At 37.4% G+C, this 20,957-nt stretch overlaps 1 protein-coding gene and 1 long non-coding RNA gene across 2 annotated transcripts; one reads left to right on the top strand and one right to left on the bottom strand.

Moving 5' to 3' along the window:
* Positions 1-6,154: 6,154 nt before the first annotated feature.
* Positions 6,155-11,715, bottom strand: LOC110791036 (uncharacterized). Its single transcript, XM_021995800.2, has 4 exons — positions 11,176-11,715; positions 7,799-8,590; positions 6,888-6,935; positions 6,155-6,783 (listed from the first exon to the last, which is right to left on the bottom strand). The coding sequence occupies exons 1-4, from the start codon at positions 11,353-11,355 to the stop codon at positions 6,487-6,489; spliced, it is 1,317 nt and encodes a 438-aa protein (XP_021851492.1). The 5' UTR covers positions 11,356-11,715; the 3' UTR covers positions 6,155-6,486.
* Positions 11,716-14,077: 2,362 nt separating this feature from the next.
* Positions 14,078-19,864, top strand: LOC130470517 (uncharacterized). The gene is made up of 3 exons (XR_008931028.1): positions 14,078-14,228; positions 18,547-18,610; positions 19,401-19,864. It is a non-coding gene; the product is annotated as an uncharacterized lncRNA (long non-coding RNA).
* Positions 19,865-20,957: the final 1,093 nt, after the last annotated feature.

Here is a 20,957-nt window from a genome sequence, read left to right as displayed (position 1 = left end):
CTTACCATTAGAAAATGGGTCCCAAATTTTATTCCTGATGAAAATCCCATCAAGGTTCTTACTGCGTGGGTTCGTATCCCCAACCTCTCAGTGGAATACTTTGATATGAACTTCCTGCACAAAATTGGTTCTAAAATCGGAAAAGTCATCCGTGTTGATAAAAACACGGCACAAGCACAACGTGGCCAATTTACAAGAATCAGTGTGGAAATCGACCTCTCAAAGCCACTACTCTCCAAGTTTTGGCTTAAAGGCAAGATATGGAGGGTCCAATATGAAGGAATCCGTATGGTCTGCTTTAAATGTGGCAAAACAGGCCACTCTGAAGGCGACTGCTCCCCTGCTCCAATTTTAAACACAGAGGACCTGATGATTACAAACGAGCAGGGCCATATTCAGTCGGAGTCTAACCTCCCTATTCCAACAACAAGACCAGAACAAATTGAGGATTTCGGGACATGGATGCTCGTCAAAAAACCCATTCGGAAAAGAATTATGAAACAAGATAAGAATCAGGCGGTGGCCGGAAAAACTACAACCAGTGGTACTAAGGTGGCGGAAAAATTGAATGCTAACGCTATCTCCACGGGACAGCAAAATCCGAATAAATCAACACCCGTTAATGGGGGGATTGGTTCTAGATTCTCGGCGCTAGCAATTGATGATGAACAAGGAAATGCGTCAAATCAGGAGCATAATAGGGACCAAATAAATCAACCAAATCCAATTCAAGAGGAAAGTGCATACCAAACAGTTGATTTAGGTGAGACTTCTCAAGATTCTGGGCGTGAATTAGGGAAATTTTCCCCCTTTAATTTAGGAAAGGATATGTTTGTGCAAAAGAATTCTGGAGTTACCAAACCTCCCAAGAAAATCTATCAAGAAAAAAAGATCTCTTCACAAAATAACAACTCCAAAGCCCTAACTGATTTGGACCAGAATTGTCAACCTAGGCCCATTACGGGTAGCCAAAATCCAGCTCCTGGCAAAGAAAACTTTATAATGACATTCCAAGCAAATAGTGAAACCACAAACAAGAACTTAGAAGCTACTGAAGCCATCCCAAGTTTGATCCAAAACTGCTCCCATGATGAACCTCTCCACTCTTCAACCTTCCGATGTCATCCACCTGAGAATCCCCCCGGAGAAGACTCTCTTCGCGAACCATGTAATGGAGAAGCCGTACCTTTACACGACACTCCCCCTGACCCATATTCTGGAGGTACGGTTCGACTCTTGGCTAGAGCCGATATCATCACCTCAGGAATTGGTTGTAACATTGTTACTTCCTAATGAAATTCAACGAATGGTACGTTTAATTGGCCAAGCCTATATGTCTACAAACCCAACCATCCCCTTTTCCATGGTAGATCAGACACCAAATTTATCACTAGACAATCTCCCTATCACTTGTATGGTATGGAATGTGCAAGGTGCCGGGAGCCGTGCTTTTATTGCAGCCCTGAAAGAAATCGTTCGTACCAATAAACCCAATGTCATTGCACTTGTTGAGATACACATGGGTGGCAGTCAAGCGGACAATATTGCCTCGATCCTGGGTTACACGGGTCACACCCGCGTTGATGCTATGGGGTTCAGTGGTGGCATATGGATCTTCTGGAAGCCAGAATTCGTTACGGTTGAACCAATTAGAAAGCATGATCAGCATATTACGATGGATATTAGAAGGGTGGGTGCGGTCCCGTGGTACTTCACGGCTGTATATGCAAGCCCGGATCCTATGAAAAGAAGAGATTTATGGAGAGAATTAAGCGAGTTTGCTACTACTCACAACAAGCCTTGGCTGATTGCAGGGGACTTCAATGACACTCGCACTTCGAGTGAGAGAAACACTGCCTGTGCTGAGACTAGGCGTAGAGCAGTAAAATTTAATGACTGGATTGAAGAGATGGACCTCATGGAAGTGGAATTCGCTGGTGCCTCTCACACTTGGGCTCGTGGCCTTACCCCGGAAACAAGACAAAGTGCAAGACTGGATAGAGCCTTGTGCAATAGTGAATGGGGTATGCGATTTGAACACGCCAAAGTACGACACTTACCTGCAGTTCACTCAGACCACTGTCCATTACTCATTACCCCCAACGGGTTTGCTCCACTTCATAATATAAACAGGCCATTCCGATTTCAGGCGGCCTGGTTATTACATGAACAATTCAAGGTGTTTGTGACTGATAAATGGGAAAAAAAAAGTCTGCTAGGTACTGCATTAGCCAACTTAGCAGAGGAGTTACAGTATTGGAACAAGGAGACCTTTGGCAACATCTTCAAACAGAAAAAATCTCTCCTAGCCCGCATAGCAGGAACACAAAAAGCTCTCTCAGAACGTGTTGATAGGGGGCTTATCAAACCAGAAGCAAAACTTCGTCGCGAACTTGACGACATCCTTGAAAGAGAAGAGACTTATTGGTACCAAAAATCTAGAGTGGAGTGGGTTAAAAATGGAGACCGAAACACAACCTTCTTCCGGTTAAGTACCATTATCCGAAGATGGAGAAACAAAATCTCAGCAATTAAAGGGAGCAACAATGAGTGGATTCACGATACAGAACTTGTCAAGAACCATGTTGTGGAGTATTTCAAGAACTTATTCAAAGACGAAGGAGAACCGAGTGAATTTGCAGTCCCTTATGATGTCTTTCCGGAGCTTCCTTTGGCAGATTGGGAAAAGTTGTCAAAACCATTCACCAAGTTCGACATTGACCATGTTATTAAGCATATGGGTGCTCTAAAAGCGCCGGGACCTGATGGCTTCCAGGCCCTTTTCTATCAAAAGAACTGGGAGACAGTAGCCTCAAACGTTTATGAGATGGTACTACCTGTACTACAAGGAAAGAAAATCCCGAATGATATCAATGATACTCATATTGTTCTCTTACCCAAGGCTGACAGCCCCGAATTGCCTTCGCATTTCCGCCCTATTGGGCTATGCAATGTCTCTTATAAAATCATTACGAAAGCTATTGTTAACCGCATCAAACCTGTGCTACCGCTTCTGATCTCCAACACTCAAGCCAGTTTTGTGCCGGGAAGACAAATAACAGATAACATTGTTATTTTTCAAGAGGTTCTACACACGATGAAGAGAAAGCAAGGAGTGAAAGGATTCATGGCCTTAAAGATCGACTTTGAGAAGGCCTATGACCGGCTTAGATGGTCCTTTATCCGTGATACACTCTTACAGATGAACTTGCCATACCTATTGGTTAACATTATCATGGAATGTGTTACTACGGCATCTCTCCAAGTTCTTTGGAACGGTGAACCATGTCAAAAATTCACACCAAGCAGAGGTATAAGGCAAGGAGACCCTCTGTCTCCTTACCTATTCGTCATGTGTATGGAACGATTGTACCAAACAATAGAGGAGGCAATTGTAGCTAATAACTGGAAACCAATTCGAGCTAGCCGCAATGGCCCCCTGTTGTCCAACCTATTTTTTGCAGATGATGTCTATTATTTGCTGAAGCAAGTTGTGAACAAGCCACTGTGATTAAAAGTTGCCTTGATCGATTCTGTGAAGCCTCGGGCCAACGAGTGAGTCTGCCTAAATCCCGTATTTTTTTCTCAAACAATGTCAATGAGTCCACCCAATCTGCCATCAGTAGGGAGCTAGGAATGGAGACTACGTCGGACCTGGGAATGTATTTAGGCATGCCTGCTATTACCAGTAGAGTGACACGTGAAACATTTAGTCACTTGTGTGAGAAAATTGATCGAAGACTAGCTGGTTGGAAAACCAAATACCTCTCCTTAGCGGGACGTATAACTCTAGCTAAGTCCACCCTTTCGACAATGGCATGTTATTCAATGCAAACGGAGAAACTACCCCGAACCATATGTGATGACATTGATAAAAAAACAAGGAAATTTGTTTGGGGAGGAAATGAAGATAAAAGGGGAGTCCACTTGCTTTCCTGGGAGGTTCTGTAGAAACCTCGTGATCAAGGGGGACTAGGTCTCCGATCTGCCCGTCAGGCAAACTCGGCCTTCTTGACAAAGTTGGGCTGGAGGACACTATAACAGAACCCAACACTCTGTGGTCTAGGGTCTTACGCTCCAAATATTGTAAAGGAAGATGTGATATTGATATGTTCGTTCCCAAAGCCGGAATGTCAAATGTTTGGCGAGGTATAACGGAAAACTCAAAAATTCTGTGTGAAGGGATGAGAATGGCAGTGGGTAATGGTGACACTACCCTTTTCTGGGATCACAAATGGGCTGCAAATACCCCCCTTAGCGAGTTAATCACGCAGCCTATTCCCACAGAACTTGAAGGAGCTACTGTGGGCGAGATGTGGGAAGCAGGACAAGGGTGGCGCTGGGAGATTTTTTCTCCTTACCTCCCACATGATACACTCAAACTAATTCAGTCTCATGAGCTCAAAGAAGACCACAACATTGGGGATTTGGTTTATTGGCAGGATGGGACGAAGGGAAAATTCTCAATAAAATCTGCCATAAGGATTATGAGGCACGAGACAGACACACTTGATGAGGCCTGTTGGGATGCCGTATGGCGCGCACCAGTCCAACAGAGAATTAGAGCCTTCCTATGGCTCTCCTGTCATGACCGCATACTAGGTAACCTCAACCGATTCAAGAGACACATGACTGATGCTACTAAATGCTTCATATGTGACGCCCCCGAAGAGTCAACACTACATATAATTCGTGAGTGTCCTGCTGCCAGAATGGTGTGGAGGAAATTAGGCGGCCCTGCGAGTTCCCCTACCTTCTTTCAAAGCGATCTAAAGGATTGGATTACGGATAATCTCAAAGGAACAGCTGCTGATCATGATGCGAAATGGCCAACACATTTTGGTATAGCGGTATGGTGGATTTGGAAGTGGCGAAATTGTTTCGTTTTTGGAAAACAACATGAGATACCAATAGATATTGGGGCTTTCCTTCAAGTTCGTGTTGATGAGACTTACCAGAGTCTACAAGGTTTAGAAACATATCATGGAACCAACCATGGACCTAGAATCCAGACTTACGTCCGTTGGAAATTCCCGCATGATGTGCCGTATGTGTTAAACTGTGATGGGGCAGCTAAAGGCTCACCAGGTCCCGCGGGTGGAGGAGCAATCATTAGAAACCAACAAGGTACGCATGTGTCGAGCTTAGCAGCCAACTTTGGTCATTGCACAGCCTTCAAGGCTGAACTTTTTGCCCTCCTAAATGGTCTAAAACTAGCAGGAAATCTCAAAATAAAAGCCTTGGAAGTCCAATTGGATAGTCAAGCCTGCGTACAAGTCATGCAGGACACGAGCCCAGCCATGGGAGAATGCGCACATGTAATCAATGATTGTCGTTCGATGCTAAATAATCCAGAATGGAGGGTCACAGTAGTGCATATTTACCGAGAGGGTAACCGCGCGGCAGATTGGTTAGCTAATTTTGGTGTCGCTCAAAATGTCAGATTTCATATGTTTCAAAGTGTTCCGTTAGAGCTTAGTCGTATTTTAGATGAGGATATTAGAGGTGTGGCGTTCCCTCGTCAAGTCCCTCCTTAATATCTTTCTGCTTTAATTTGTTCTTTTTCTTTCTTTGGATGTAATCCTCATTTGAATCAAAAAAAAAAAAAGAGTTTTTAGATACAATGTGTCTATCTGCGTTTATACAACTCTCTCACTTCTCTTTTTATCCTCATATTGTTTGTTACTTATATACGAAGTATGCTTTTTTTTTTCATACTTTTTTTTTGTTTTCATTCCTTTTCAGGGCAACAAATTTCAATCTCATCTTCTTCGATTTTTTCATGAAATAATTTTAGTTTTCATATATTTCGTGAAATATCCTTCAAGTTTCTAAAATTCAAAATACCCTAAACCTTAAACAAATGCACAACATGCCCCTAATACTCTGTTAGTCATTAACCTCTAACTAATCCATCTTTTACCATTTCTATTTTATTGATAGTTTAAGATATTAGTGATTGACGAGTGGAAATTATGTGTATACAAACTTTGCGACTAAAAACAAACCGAGGAAGTTTATAATTGGGCATAATCTAAACTTAATTCATGTAAGGTAAAATGAGCAATTTTAGCAAATTAGAGGCTACTCGTACAAAAAAAATGGTCTTGGAAAGATGACCAATATGACTAGAAACACCAAGTACACAGTAAGAGAAAGAGAACAACATTTTCCACATTCATAGAAACCAAAATTTACATCCTTTCAAATTAATCAACAAACTTTAACCAAAATTCTCGCTATAACGTCACTTCCTCACTGGAAAAATAAAATAAAATCAATCATTATATTACATCAGGTATAATGAAAGTTATATAATCCTGTAGAGGGTGGAATGAGGGGTTATAGAACATCTTGTAACCTTATTGGATCTAAGGCAAAACCAATATAAAATCGTGGGGTAAATTCTTCACTGTGCAGGAAGCAAGAAAACAGATGAACTTGTAGCAAACCTGTAAATGTAGTCTTCTCTTCAAGAGTAATCTATTATATTTGAAGGTTCTTTATCCCAACAGCTAACTTTTTATCATTAGTATTTTCGTTAGAGGTCAGATTCGGGTTAAGCCAAGGGTGTTGCAGGCACTGCTGGGCAGTGGGCCGCTTCTCGGGTGCAAAATCAAAAATTGGGCACAGAAAATCAGCAAAGTCACGGGCATCTTCTTCAGCAAATTTATACTTGTCAACAAGCAACCGGTCAAGTGACCAGTATTTGAGTCTTCTGATCCTCTTTAGATCACCATATCTATCAAAGAAGTCCTTAGAACGCGCTCCTCCATTGGCTATCTGCTCAAACAAGCATTAGCAGAAACTATAAGTGAGAAACCCTAACTGGAAAACACAAGGCAGAGGAACCCTAACTGGAAAACACAAAGCATTAGCTTGCTCACCTTTTTAGGCATCTTACCCAGAAGTTCCATCATCAGAGCAAGATGATCCTAAAACACATGCCACAAGAAACGTAATTAAAATTTTATTCATAGGAAAATGTTCCAACTTAATTTTTTCATTATCTGAAGCGAAGGTAGTTACGTAACACGGGAGCAACATTAATTATAGCAAGAAATTAAGAATGGTATTTTATCATGCACCAACCAAGGTAACCTAATAGTCTATGACCGGTAAACTAATTGAACACAGTTGAACTTTTCAGGGTAAAACTCCCTCTGATTCTTTTTATACAAGCCTCCATATTCTTCAAGGACTAAATTCTGACTGTTGATTACTTCCAATACATATTGATAAAATCATTTGACCATAGTACTTTTGGAGATGAATCTTATGTAATAGTTTCTATAGCTATTAGCAACATACTTTAAGAGATATAAGCAGTCGAAAACTGTGCAAGCCCTAATTACAAGATACAAAGGGATAACGATACACAAAGCATATTGATAGATCCGAGGTAACAAAATCATATCCCTCCGTCCTTACAAGATTGCCTCATATCCCTTTTTGGGACGTCCCTATTTGTTTGCCCCATACCTTATTTAGTTACTCTTTCCACTTGCTCTCTCTCTATCTCTCTCCTCATAGGCCCACTCTACCCAACTCATGTGCACATTTTAAACTCAAATATTAATAAGGTGAAGTTTGCTCTATGGGGAAATCTTTTAGGAACGGAGAAAGTACTTCACAGGAAATGATATGTGAATGAGACAGTAGCCAATCTTACTTTTTATAAGATTATCATCATCAGCTCACTACTGTCGCACACACACTAATAGCATTGATGAAGAATTTCACAGAATTAATGAACTAAGGAGAACTCCATTAATTTACAACAAAAAAATAAGTCTACCTCGTCATCTGTAAATCCTTGTGCCCCTTTAGGAGTAAACAACATGTCACCGGTAGCAAGCTCAAATGCTGTGCAAGCAAACGACCACATGTCAGCAGACGCGGTATATCCTGAACGGATAATAACTTCAGGAGCTCTATATTGCCTTGTCTGTATTTCTTCCATGAACTGTCGATCAGCCCAACAAGCATTTCCAAAGTCTACAACTTTGCACTTCATATCAATCCCCTCTAAAGATCTTTGTGGTTTAGGATTCTGTGGCATACCCATGGAGGTCCTTCTCTCAGATATCCTGGCCACTGCCATCTTTGCCCTCCTCTTAAGCTTTTTCTCAATCAAACTCATTGAAACTCCTCCACCATTATGGTTTCCTCCTTCAGGCTTCTCAAGAATTGGGGTAAATCCAGATTTTACTGGATCTTTAGAGGGGTCAATGGGAGAGACAAGAAGAATGTTTTCCGGCTTTAGGTCTGTGTGGATTATATTAAGCTCCCTATGCAAATAATCCAAGCCCATCAAAACACATTTGCAAATTTCTCTAACTTTGTTCAGATCCATACCTTTGTGACGGTTGTATCTAATTAAACGAAGCAAGCTATCCCCTAGAAACTCAAGAACCATGCACAGGTGCTGCCCATTTGGCCCCGTATGCTTGAAGTTATCGATCAATCGAACTACATACTTGGAATGAGTTGGTTCTCCATCAGCAATCGCTGAAAGGACTTCAATTTCATGAAGGGCAGCCTGAGCAAACTGCGGTGCACTTTTTTGAATCTTCAAAGCCACAAAACTCTAATACAGACCAGCAACCATAATTTAAAATTAAAATAAATAAATTTATAGACAAAGCAGTTATCAAGATGTGCAGAATAAGTAACAGAAATACAAACAGTAAATTAAACAGCTTTGACAAAGCGTTAAAGTAAAGAAATAAACAAGGAAGAAAGACAAAGGCCCAAATTTAAGATTTCTAAGAACAAGCATGTCAAAAGATAAATTGATAACAGATTTTTATTCTATCAAGAAGCTTTCGACATCCCAAGCAAAGCAGCGATAACTGATCTATAGAATTTTGCCTTTTGATGTTTAAAGCTAGCAGCCTAGCAAGATATAGAAATACTTTCTTGTTCAACTTAACTGTGAACCAGATATAATCTTTTCATAGCTTCACTTAATTGTATTAAGAACTGCCATTTGGAGTAGTTAACCACGCTCCTCTTTGTTTGTCCTTCCTCTATTCCCTCTGTTAGAAAGTATAAGGGGGAAGATTACTCAAGATATTTGGATCGATATGTTTTCCTTCTGTTATGAAAGTGGTGAGGGAAACTAACAGAAGATGTTTGGCTTCGAAATCTAACCTAGTTTCATCAGGGATGATGGGAATACAACCAAGTAGACTATATAACATTGAATCTTCCTTCCCCTGATTCATATACAAAAGTAAATGAGAAAGAAAAGGTAAGAGACTGTAATTAAATAAAAGTAGTCTACTTCATGAAATATTGGAATATGACTTCCAAAATCCTTCTTTCTACCTAAACAAATGGCCATATAGGTTTACAAAGTAGTAACTCAAGGAAAAGAAGCATCAATAAGATACTCCACTTATTAATTAATCACCAAAATCATGTGTAATTCCTTGTAAAACATCTAATATTCAGACAACCCTCTTTTCTGATTGAATTCCATCAATGACATTTCTATATTAGTTGTAAGCGCCACCTCTTGTGATAATATCTGTGGTTTCTCATTTCCGAGTATGCAGTTTCTTGCGATCCTCAAAACTTTCCACATTTGTAGAAAAAGACCAAAATATGCAGGTCTTTACAAAAATCCCACTCATCAAAACAGTCCAATATGGAGCTTTCACTATAATTCTAATAGTAGCACTGTGAGTTCACCCTCATCATTGATATCAATCGTCTCATTCCATTATCCAGTCTTCTACATCCTGCCACGGGTTTATATTACCCAAGACAAATGGTTCTCAGGTTGTTTTATTCATGCCAAACAGAAAATTCAATGACTTACAAAGTTACAAAGGCACATTAATGAAGAATCATGCACATCCGTGGGGCTCATTAGCCAGATTGGTGGTAAAATAAGATCCACTTGTTACGTTGATATTGAAAACCACCATCCATCATCAAATATTAGAAAATGCACATTTCCCCTGTTTTCCTACATCCTATGCCGCTCCATCTCTTTCTTTCTCTCCAACCTTTTAACTGATATCTCGACTTCTAAGCATTTTCCTTGATTCATCTACCAGGAAAAAATGCTTCTGTCCTCTCGTTCTTTTTCAGACATTCAATTTTCCAAAACTTTAAAAGTCCACTACTCTCTTCCAATTTTGATTTTGATCGTGTAAACAACCAATTTGAGATGCTCCACACAGCATGGTCATAAGTAGGAAATGTTGTTAGTCCAGGGAAATCAAACCAGGATTTAGTGAGAGAAGGGGGGGGGGGGGGGGGTTTCATCCTCAGCTTTGATTGCCCATAAACAACCCTGGAGTACTATATTAATGACAAGCCACTAGATGTTAGAAGTAGACTAAACATTTGTTGTCAATGAAGCCTCAACAAGTAAAACTTGCAAAAGTAACAAGTTCCAATAACATTTATGGAATTTCATCTTAAACAAATTCTCCGTCCTTGCCATTGAAAATAAATTACAAAATTGAATATGGGGAAAATCAATGTAGACAAGTAGTAAACAAGTTAAGCAAGCAATTCGAGCATCTATGCTTTTATTACATTACCATTTTATTCGTTCATTGTACATCTAAAGGCCATTCACGCAAAATAGGCAATCAACTACTCAGTTACTTACTACTTCCCCCTCACATAACCCTGATGATACATATGCAAAAATCTAAGTTCCTTTGCCAAATTTATTACGGAGTACTATGTCATAATAAAGCAAATGGGCCATTTTAAGCAATAGAAAGGAATGTATTTATCTACAAGTCTACAACCATACCCTGAAAGGCAAAAAAATCAAAAGAGCCACAAATTAAAGTACTCATTTGCCATTTCTGCCTTGGATAGCCTGAAGATGTGATCTTGAATACTCAATATACCCTACCAGCTCAATTGTAGGACACCCCCAATCGAAAACAATTAAGGATCAACTTCTATTATTGGCAGGTAAACCGCTGAATAATTGCAATTTAAGCAACATAAAGACAACCCCATTTCATTAATTTTTCAACAAACACCAAAACAAACAAATCTCAACAATAATTAGGAAAATAAACCCAAAACAAGGGTCCACAAAAATATGATCCAAAGTAAACAATTTACATCAAAAAATGAAAAATTGATGGAAAATAAATAAATTAAATAGATCAATAGTAATAATAAGAAACATACAGAGGTGCGAGTATCATAAGCAAGCCAAACAGTGGAAAATTGGCCCCATCCCAATTTCCTCTGAGCAATGTAACGTCCGCCATTGAAGGAATCACCAACTCTAACAGCATGATAACCTCCTTTTCTATATGAATCATACTCCTCTTCTTCCTCTGACCCAGAAGATGATGAACATGACATTTTGTATTTGTCAATTCCTTATGATTGGTTAATTTATCAATAAAATTGATTTCGATATTTATGGGAAATGAATTGTTTTGGGGGTTGATTTTATTTGATCTGGGTATGATTGTTCAAAAAGCAAGCTTCGTTGATGAGATGAAATGGGTAATTTCAGATGATTTGGGGAAGATGGAAGAAAGAGAGAGGAGAGAGATTTAGGGGGGATGGGGGGTTGCTGTAAATATATGTGGCCTTCAATTACAAGACTTCTCCCACTTTTCTCTCTTTTTCTTTCTTTTTCTTCTTTCTTTCCTACCTTAATTTTGATATTCGAGGAGAGAGATCAAAAAAATGCCCCCTTTTTTTTTTTTTGGTAAGATGGTGTTTGGTTCACAGGGGAAAGGAAATGATATAAGGAAAGAGTAGAAAGAAAAATCCTACATTTTCAAAAGTTATCTATGCTATATATATTAAAAGGTGTCTATAAGAAAATATAGGTGACTAGAGGTGTCAGAAGCTGACCTGTCCCTGAAAAATCACATGTTTTGAACTCTAATCGAATTGGTTTGACCCGAAAAATCTATGATCCAAACTCGATCTGTAACCGACTTGACTCTACCCGACACCCGTTTCACCCGATCTGTACTCCACCCGCAACCAGTTTGATCCGACCCGAACTCCACGGTTACAGGTTGGATTCAAACCAAGCTCCACCCGATACTGGTTTGACCCGACCTAAACTTCACCGGACACCGATTCGACCCGTTAAATATATGATTTGACAAGAACTGTTATCTAACCGACACCGATTGACCCGACCTAAACTCCACAGTATCTGATTTCACCCGATTTACTATATCTGATCCCACTTAATTTTACCTTCAACTCTTTTTATTACTTTAATTCATGTACTTGTTTATTTATTCTTAATAACTTATTTTTCATTTCCTATTCAAAATAAAATATTGAATTGATAATTCAATATTGTTAACTTCACTTTTCTTTACTTTTTAAGTATTTATGTATATTTACATAAATTTGCATATTTTTATATTTAGCATAATACAAAAGGAAAGAGTAATTTAAGCCCAAGTGATTGCAATATATTAAGAATTATCCGAACGTGCATGAAAAATATTGAAATACTAAACCTTAAATTTGTGGACCTATTATATCCTACTTAGTTCATGTTAATAAAAATTAAGCTAATTAAAAACAAACAAATAAATGATACAAATTTTTAACCCGAGATTTAACTGAAATGACCCGAACTGAAATCAAACTGGTATTGAATTGACCCGAACTGAAATGACCCGAGTCAAAGTCTACCCGACCCAAAGTCTACCTGACCCGAGTTTGACCCGAAAATACCCGCTTAGAACCCGACACGAGATCACCTAGTCCATTTTTTACCCGAACCGAACTTGACCCAAGCCAAAATTTACTCGGATCCGATAAACAATTGACCTGAAATTGACCCGAACTGAATAGACCCGACCCAAACCCGATCTGATCCCGATAACTTTTGATCCAAACTTGACCCGAACCGAATAGACCCGAAGTGTCATGGGTCAACCTACAATCCATCCGGTGACCCGATTTCACACCTTTATATGTAACACTCCGCTTGGGGGTCGTTCGCTCCATGTAATATTCATATATATAAAATTATGTAAACATTATTTGCATAAAGTTTGAACCCCTAACCTTAAGTTTAAAAAATAAAGCTTTTACCACTAAGCTATTACATATTTCATGTTATCATTGCAAAAAAAAAAAAATTACTATAAGTAAATGTAAATGTTGTTAATGTAGTAACCAAGGGCATCGCTCGAGCCCCAAAAACTGATCTATTTTATTATAAAAAAAACACACATAAAACTCTAGCTACCCATTTTCTTCAACATTCAACCACCACCAATGCCCCTCTCTCCCGTAGCCGCCTACTCTGTTAGCTACTCCTCCGTCGCTCTTCTATCGTCAAATCTATAATCATTTTGTCGCCGCATCCCTCTTTATCTTTCTTCTTTTTTATCATAGTCTTTTGGAAAATTTGGTAATATTAATCCAACCTTTGGTCGATTTTCTTTTATTAAGCTCACATACGACATATTTTTTAATAATCCCACCTTTACCACCCAACGACTTTTATTGGGCCCAACACGTCATAAACCTATTGTAGGCGGTAATATGTCCCTACGTGGAAGTACTCTCTCTTGATATATTCATTCATCATCATCAATTCATCACCATCTCGATGATTTTTTCACCGGTTATCGGTCACTTAAGCCTAATAAAAGTCGTTGGGTAGTAAAGGTGGGATTATTAAAAAATATGTCGTAGGTGGGATTAATAAAAGAAAACCGGCCAAAGGTTGGATTAATATTACCAAATTTTCCTAGTCTTTTTTGGTGGATTTTTTAATGATTGGGGTTGGAGTCGAACCTCCACACTTTTTAGTACGAGATAGAGGGCCAACTATCGTTGCGTTGCAAAAGACGGTGCCCAAAAAGATCCTCTAAGGGATGAAACGATTGAAGAAAGAAAGAGAATGGTGGCCCGCTGGCCGCTGCAGTAATTGCAATACCCCAAATTTTTGGGTATTTTCTAATAAATTATTTGATAATTTAAAAATGAACTTACAATTTAAAATAAAGGTTTTAATGATTTTTTTATTAGAAATTATAAAAACAGATTTTCAATTTTGTTAATCTTATTGCTAGAAATTAAGTCTCCTAATTAAACCCTAATACTACCCAAGCTATTAATAGCCTATTGTAAGAAGAAGAAAAAAAAAAACTCCCGTGCGCAATTGTTGACCCTCAAACCCTCCTTCCTCCCTCGATTGTTTTCTTGCCGTCATCATCTCCAAGCGTATTCCTTCATCTCCGGTAAGTCATGGATTATCACCTCCTTCAACTCAAATCTTGAGCATGACTTATGATGTCCTCCTTCCCCTATTTTGCCTTATATTGTTTCTCTTGAAACCCTTAACGTCCTTCTTCACTTTTATTATACTCCATAAGTTTTAGAAAATTAAAACGATTGCTTTTATCTAGATAATACTTCCGAGCTAGAAATATAAGAACTTTTACAATTTTAGAGCTTATGTTCTCGGTCATGTCCGATTCTTAATTCTAAAATAATAGCAAGGGCTTGCTCTGTTTTCCTCTTGTTTAATGATGAATAAATCAATGTTTTATTGCTACAGTTGACTTTAGTTTACTTATTTACGTACTTCTTAATTTTTTTTTTCATCCACTTAGTGCCACTAATTTTCTTTTTGTCATATAAAATGGGTTTAATGATTAAGGTGGGTTGGTTACTTTAGCGTAAAAACTTGCAATTAGGATTATACGAGCAAGATTAGGATACTAACAGTTCATTTAGGTTCTAGCCGTACACTAATTTTGTATTACTTATTTTTGTTTAATCATAGACGAAACTACTTAGAGAAGACGCAAGGAAACTACTAGTTTGAAGTACGCGCACCAAATGTAATCTCTAATGTCCATCATCTCTAGGTCCCATTAGAAAAAGTATTTTGGATGTGTTTATGTGTTATTATGTGATAGGGAGTTTAAGTGTTGTGTATATATATGAGATATACGATGTGAGTTTATATATATATATATATATATATATATATATATATATATATATATGACCAGGTTCTGGTGAGAACCTCCCTTAAGATGAGAATTATAATGAGAACCTCTTATAACCGTCGGATGAATTCAATCACACGTCTCAAATCAGCTCATTAAGGGTATTTTGGTAAATTACGTCGCTGAATGACCTCCTTTCCACACAAGGGATTCCCATAATTCTTTCTCTCTCTTCAGTTAGCTTTCTCTCTCCTCATTCAGTTTTCTCTCTCTTTCTCTCTTCTTCGTTTCATGAGTTCGGATTTGTGAAAAAAAATTCACAATTATTTTGAAGTTTATCTACGATTTTCCTCTTCAGGTAATTGAATCTTACTTTTTTTGGTTTTCGTATGAAATTTTGCATGATTTTTTGGGTTTTCGTATGAAATGTTTTAGGTTTGTTGTGTTTACTTTTTCTGATCTTGTGTTTACTTTTACTCGATGCTGTGTTTACTTTTTCTGATTTTGTGTTTACTTTAACTCGATGTTTTTTTTTTTTTCTTCTGATCTTGTGTTTCCTTTTACTCGATGTTGTGTTTACTTTTTTTGATTTTGTGTTTACTTTTACTCGATGCTTTGTTTACTTTTTCTGATATTGTGTTTACTTTTACTCAATGTCGTGTTTACTTTTTCTGATCTAATGTTTACTTTTACTCTATAATGTATTTACTTTTTCTGATCTTGTGTTACTTTTACTCGATGTTATTTTTACTTTTGATTATATAGTGTTTACTTTTACTCGATGTTGTTTTTACTTTTTCTGATGTTGTGTTTACTTTTACTCGATACTGTATTTACTTTTGATTATATTGTGTTTACTTTTACTCGATGTGTTTACTTTTTATGATGTTGTGTTTACTTTTAGAGGTTCTCATTATAAGGTAGGTTCTCATCGTAAGGGGTGGTTCTCACCAGATCTCGATTCAATATATATATATATATATATATATATATATATATATATATATATATATATATATATATATATATATATATATATATATATATATATATAGAGAGAGAGAGAGAGAGAGAGAGAGAGAGGGGCTCCCTTAAGAACACCTCTTACGGTGAGAACACTTCCTTACGGTAAGAACACTATTTGGTAATGACATTTTGGTAATTATTATTAACAAATACCCCAAATTATTATTTCACGCCATTTATTTTTTCATTTCGGATTCCACTGTTTCTCTCTCCAATTCCTCCCTTTCTCTCTCTTCAATTTCTCTCCGGTCGTAGCCACCACCAGCCGCTTGCCGGTTTCTGCTTGCCGGTCACTTCTCGCGGTGGTGGTTTCATCGCAGCAATCCGGCGGCGTCGCGATTATCCGGTAAGAACACGTTCCACCTCCAATTATCTCAATCGCAAATTCTGGCATTCTCGATTTCGATCAAAATCGAACAAAACTGAACGAAATCTGTTAAAAATATCGAACGGTGTTGCTGGTGGACGCGATCAGATATGCGAATAAATGCGAGTGATTTCCGCCGCCGGTGCTCGCAAGAAATCGAACGAATTCAAACAAAAATTCAACCACCGGCGGCGGTTTTCATTATTACCGGCGCTCATTCTCTCTCTTCAATTCCTCTCTGTCTCCTTTTCGAACACCACCAACATTCGGCCTCGCCTCTCACCGCCGCAGCAATTCAATCGCCGGTGATTGTGGTTTTGGTTTGCGAAGAAGGATTTGTTTTCAACGCTGGTGTTTGAAATCGAAATCGATCCTCCTCCTTCCTCCTCCTTCGGTAAGTTTGTTCGATCCTCCTCCTTCCTCCTCCAATCAATTTCAATCGGAAACTTCCAATCGAATCGCTGCTCGCGGTGGAAATTTCAATCGATTGTTCGAAATCGAATTTCCAATAGGCATTCTGTAATACCCTGAATTTTTAAAACTCGATTAATTATGCTTAATTATTATTATTCAATTTAAAAACGTTTTAAATCTTAAATTCGAACTTTATTTTAATTAACGAAGTTTTATTTCGCTTGAATTTTTAATATTGCTACACGATTTGTTTTTTTTCAATTCATAATTTAATTTTATATTTACGAGCTTAACGACCTTTTTTTTAAATGTTAATTATTTTCGGATTTTTAATAATTTCGGAACGTTCTTATTTTATTCGAAAACTAAATTTATTTTTCGTTAACGATATTTTTATAAAGGATTATTTTAAAACTTAATTTTTCTATTCAAATTAATTTCCTAAAAATAGAAACCAATTTTCAGAAATCTTGCCTAACTAAGTGAAATGACCAAAATGCCCCTAAGGAACAAATTGGCATCTTTCTCTTCCTTGCTCCCCACGTACAAAGTAAGAAGGAGGAAATTTCCTTCCTTCCTTCTTCCCTCATTTCAGTCAAAATTCAAAGCAAAAACCAAGTTTGTTCCTTCCACTTTATCCTTTACAAATTCAACAATTTCAGAAAACAATTTCAACACAAGAGACCAATTTCACTTCCCTTTTCTCTCTTCTCTGATTCAAGCAATCAGCCACCAACATCTTATTCACCATTGAATTTCAAGATCAAAACAATAGAGTTTATTACCATTTTATTTTCTCTTTGAATAAATTGCAAATCTCAGCCATGGAGCCACCCTCTTCGCCCCTTTTTCCGGCATAATGCCGCCTGCAAACCACCCCTTTTGTCGCCTGTAACCACCGCACCACCACCTCCTTATTTCCCGGCCGTCGCAAACAACCCACCACCACCACGCACATCCCCTGCCCCCATCTTTCTTGCCCCGCTGCACACCACCACCGACACCACACCACCACACTCCAACCACCTTCATCAATATCCGCCCCAAACCCCGGCGAGCCGTTGCCCAGAACCACTCACTTCCTCCCTCAAGATCCCCTCCCCGGTCTCCTCCTCGGTTCGCACCCCCTCCCCTGTTTTCTCCCCCGTTCGTGTCTTTCCCTCCTCCCCTCGTGCTCTTCCGCCGCAAACCACCACCACCATCGCCTTAGACGGCGCAATCCGGCGACGCCGAGCCCTTGGCCGCCCTGCTCCCTCCTCCCCTTCCTCCCCGTGCCCTTCTTTGTTTCGCCCCCCTGCTTCGTGTTTCCATTCTCAGGAAACCAAAAATCAGATTTCAAAGTGAAATCTTGATTTTTCTTTCCTCAAACCCAATTCTAAAAAGTTGGGCCATTTAGTTGGGCTTTTGGGTGAGTTAAAATTTAATGGTTGATTTCAGATTTTTAATTTAGTCATATTGATGTTTTAATATTTTCTTTTTATGATATGATTATTCACTAATAAATCATTATTACTTTTCAGGTTTGATTATCGATTTTACTAAAGTAAATTACTAGCTTTAGTTTACAAAAATGGAAATTTAAATAATATTCATGAAAAACGATTTATGAATAAATAAGTATGTTTTGATTGAAAGTCCGATTAATAAAAATATTTTCGTTAAATTTCGGAATTATATTTTATTAAAATTCGTTATTTATAAATTTGTTACTTATAAAAACTATGATTTATAAAATATTGATTTTAGAATTATATGTCGATTTAATACTAATTCGATAATTTAATATTTTGAAAGAAATTGGACTCGGGGCTCAGGAAGGACGATCCATCGGACAGGAAGTATAAAAACTACGGTTGAGGTAACGGTTATTGCTAGTACCCGCAATCCCTTCGAAATGTATTTATGAATGATGTTATGAATGATTGATGTTTTATAATGATGTTTTATGATTTGCGGGATTACAAGTATGATTTGATTGAATTGTTTTACGATAATGCAGCTTTATGCAAAGTATTGATTTAATGAATTATTATTCCTGAAAGAAATGATTTTATGAAATAACGAGATTTAATGGTTTATTGAACCACCCTGAATGATTAATATTTTCCTGATTAATGTTCTATTAAAAGAAATGTAAACATGATAAATGAAAGTGTAAGAACTGGTCAAGTTCCCCTGATATGGAGCCCAGGCTCCCCCTGATAAGAAGCACTGGCTTCCCCTGATATGGAACCAAGGTTCCCCCTGATAAGAAGCACTGGCTTCCCCTGATATGGAACCAAGGTTCCCCCTGAAATGAAGCACTGGCTTCCCCTGTTATGGAGCATTGACTCTCCCTGTTATGAAGCACTGGCTTCCCCTGTTCGTAGGAGACGTCCTACCATGTTTTCCCTGTAAAGTAATGACGACCAGAATAATTCTGTTAAGAGGAAAAAGATTAATGAAATGATGTTCCTGAAATGACGTTCCTGAAATTAATGTTCCCGAAATGATGTTTTTGAAATGATGCTTCTGAAATATTGATTTATTAAATGTTTTACTATATTCTATTCTCCCTGTTTATTAAATAAAATGAATTGAAATGATGTTACTATGCTAGGGTAACTTGTTACTGAGTCTTCGGCTCACCGTTTTGATTTCCGTTTTAGGTACTGCTGGGGACCACGGAAATGAGTAGTGGTGAGGATTTCACTATTACCAAGTTCACCTAAGTTAATGTTAAGTTGTAACAAGTTTAAATAAAGATTCTTGATTAAGTTTCGTACTTTTATTAAGGAATTGAGAAGGATGATTATGTGAATTTTGGAGTTTAAATAGCTTATGATTGATAGTTGCCTTGTAATTCCCAAGAGGGAGTTACGGCGGGTAATGTCCCGACCGAATTAGGTTAATTCCGCTGCTAATTATGATTAAATAATTGAATTAGAGGTCGGGGTGTTACACATTCTCAATTGATTCTTCGAATTTTTAGTGATTTCGTGGCTGAACTGGTCTAAGGTTGCGAGATTCAGTTTTAGTGGTTGAACTGGAGGACTAGGTTTGTTGGTTGTTTGCGGTCGAAATACATTTGTAGAAAATGTACTCGGATCTTGAAAAATGAAAAAATTCGAACATACTATAATAAGTTTAGAATATGCTTTAATATGTTTTAGAACATGCTTGAATAACATTTGAACATTGTTAAATAATGTTAGTACATACTTGAATAAATTAGAACATATTTGAATAAAGTTAGAACATGCTTGGATAAAGTTAGAACATGCTGAAATAAATTTCGAAACGTAGTTGAATAAATTTAGAATAGGCTTAAATAAATTTAGAACATTGTTGAATAAATTTATTACATGTTTAATAATTTTTGAACATGCTTGAATTGATTTTGAAACACGGTTAAATAAAGTTAGAACATGCTGAAAGCTTGAATAAATTTAAAACATTCTTGAATAAATTTAGAACATGCTTGAATAATTTTATAACATGCTTGAATTAATTTAGAACATGAGCTTGAAATTTTAGAACATGTATATATGTATATGTGTTGACTAGGTTCTCATGTTCTAAATTTAGAACATTGCTGAATAAATATAAAACATGCTTGAATAAATTTAGAACATGGTTGAAAAAATTTAGAACATCGTTGAATAAATTTAGAACATGCTTGAATAAATTTAGCACATGAGCTTGAAATTTTAGAACATGATTGAATAAATTTAGAACATGCTTGAATAAATTTAGAACATTGTTGAATAAATTTAGAACATTGTTGAATAAATTTATTACATGTTTAATAATTTTGGAACATGCTTGAATTGATTTTGAAACACGGTTAAATAAAGTTAGAATATGCTGAAAGCTTGAATAAATTTAAGGAAATTTTGTAATTATTAATCTAACCTTTGCCCGGTTTTCTTTAATTAAGCCTACCTATGCAATATTTCTAAATAATCCAACCTTTATGACCCAACTACTATTATTAAGCCTGGATGACCGGTTACCTGCTACAAAGTCAAGGAAAATATGTAATTATTAATCCAACCTTTTCCCGATTTTCTTTAATTAAGCCTACCTATGCGATATTTCTAAATAATCCAACCTTTATGACCCAACTACTATTATTAAGCCTAGATGACCGGTTACCTGCTACAAAGTCAACGTTAAAAACGTTGACAACCTAAAGTTGGTTTCCCTCCTAAAATATTGGACAC

This window comes from Spinacia oleracea, chromosome 3, assembly GCF_020520425.1.
Source record: "Spinacia oleracea cultivar Varoflay chromosome 3, BTI_SOV_V1, whole genome shotgun sequence".
NCBI classification, from domain to species: Eukaryota; Viridiplantae; Streptophyta; class Magnoliopsida; order Caryophyllales; family Amaranthaceae; genus Spinacia; species Spinacia oleracea.
This window is presented reverse-complemented; position numbering and strand designations above follow the sequence as displayed.

Coding starts and splice junctions, on each gene's coding strand:
- LOC110791036 (XM_021995800.2), bottom strand. CDS start 11,355: ATGTCATGTTCATCATCTTCTGGGTCAGAGGAAGAAGAGGAGTATGAT. Junction 8,591..11,175: donor CTTATGATACTCGCACCTCT/GTATGTTTCTTA, acceptor GGTCTGTATTAG/AGTTTTGTGGCTTTGAAGAT. Junction 6,936..7,798: donor AAGGATTTACAGATGACGAG/GTAGACTTATTT, acceptor CATGTGTTTTAG/GATCATCTTGCTCTGATGAT.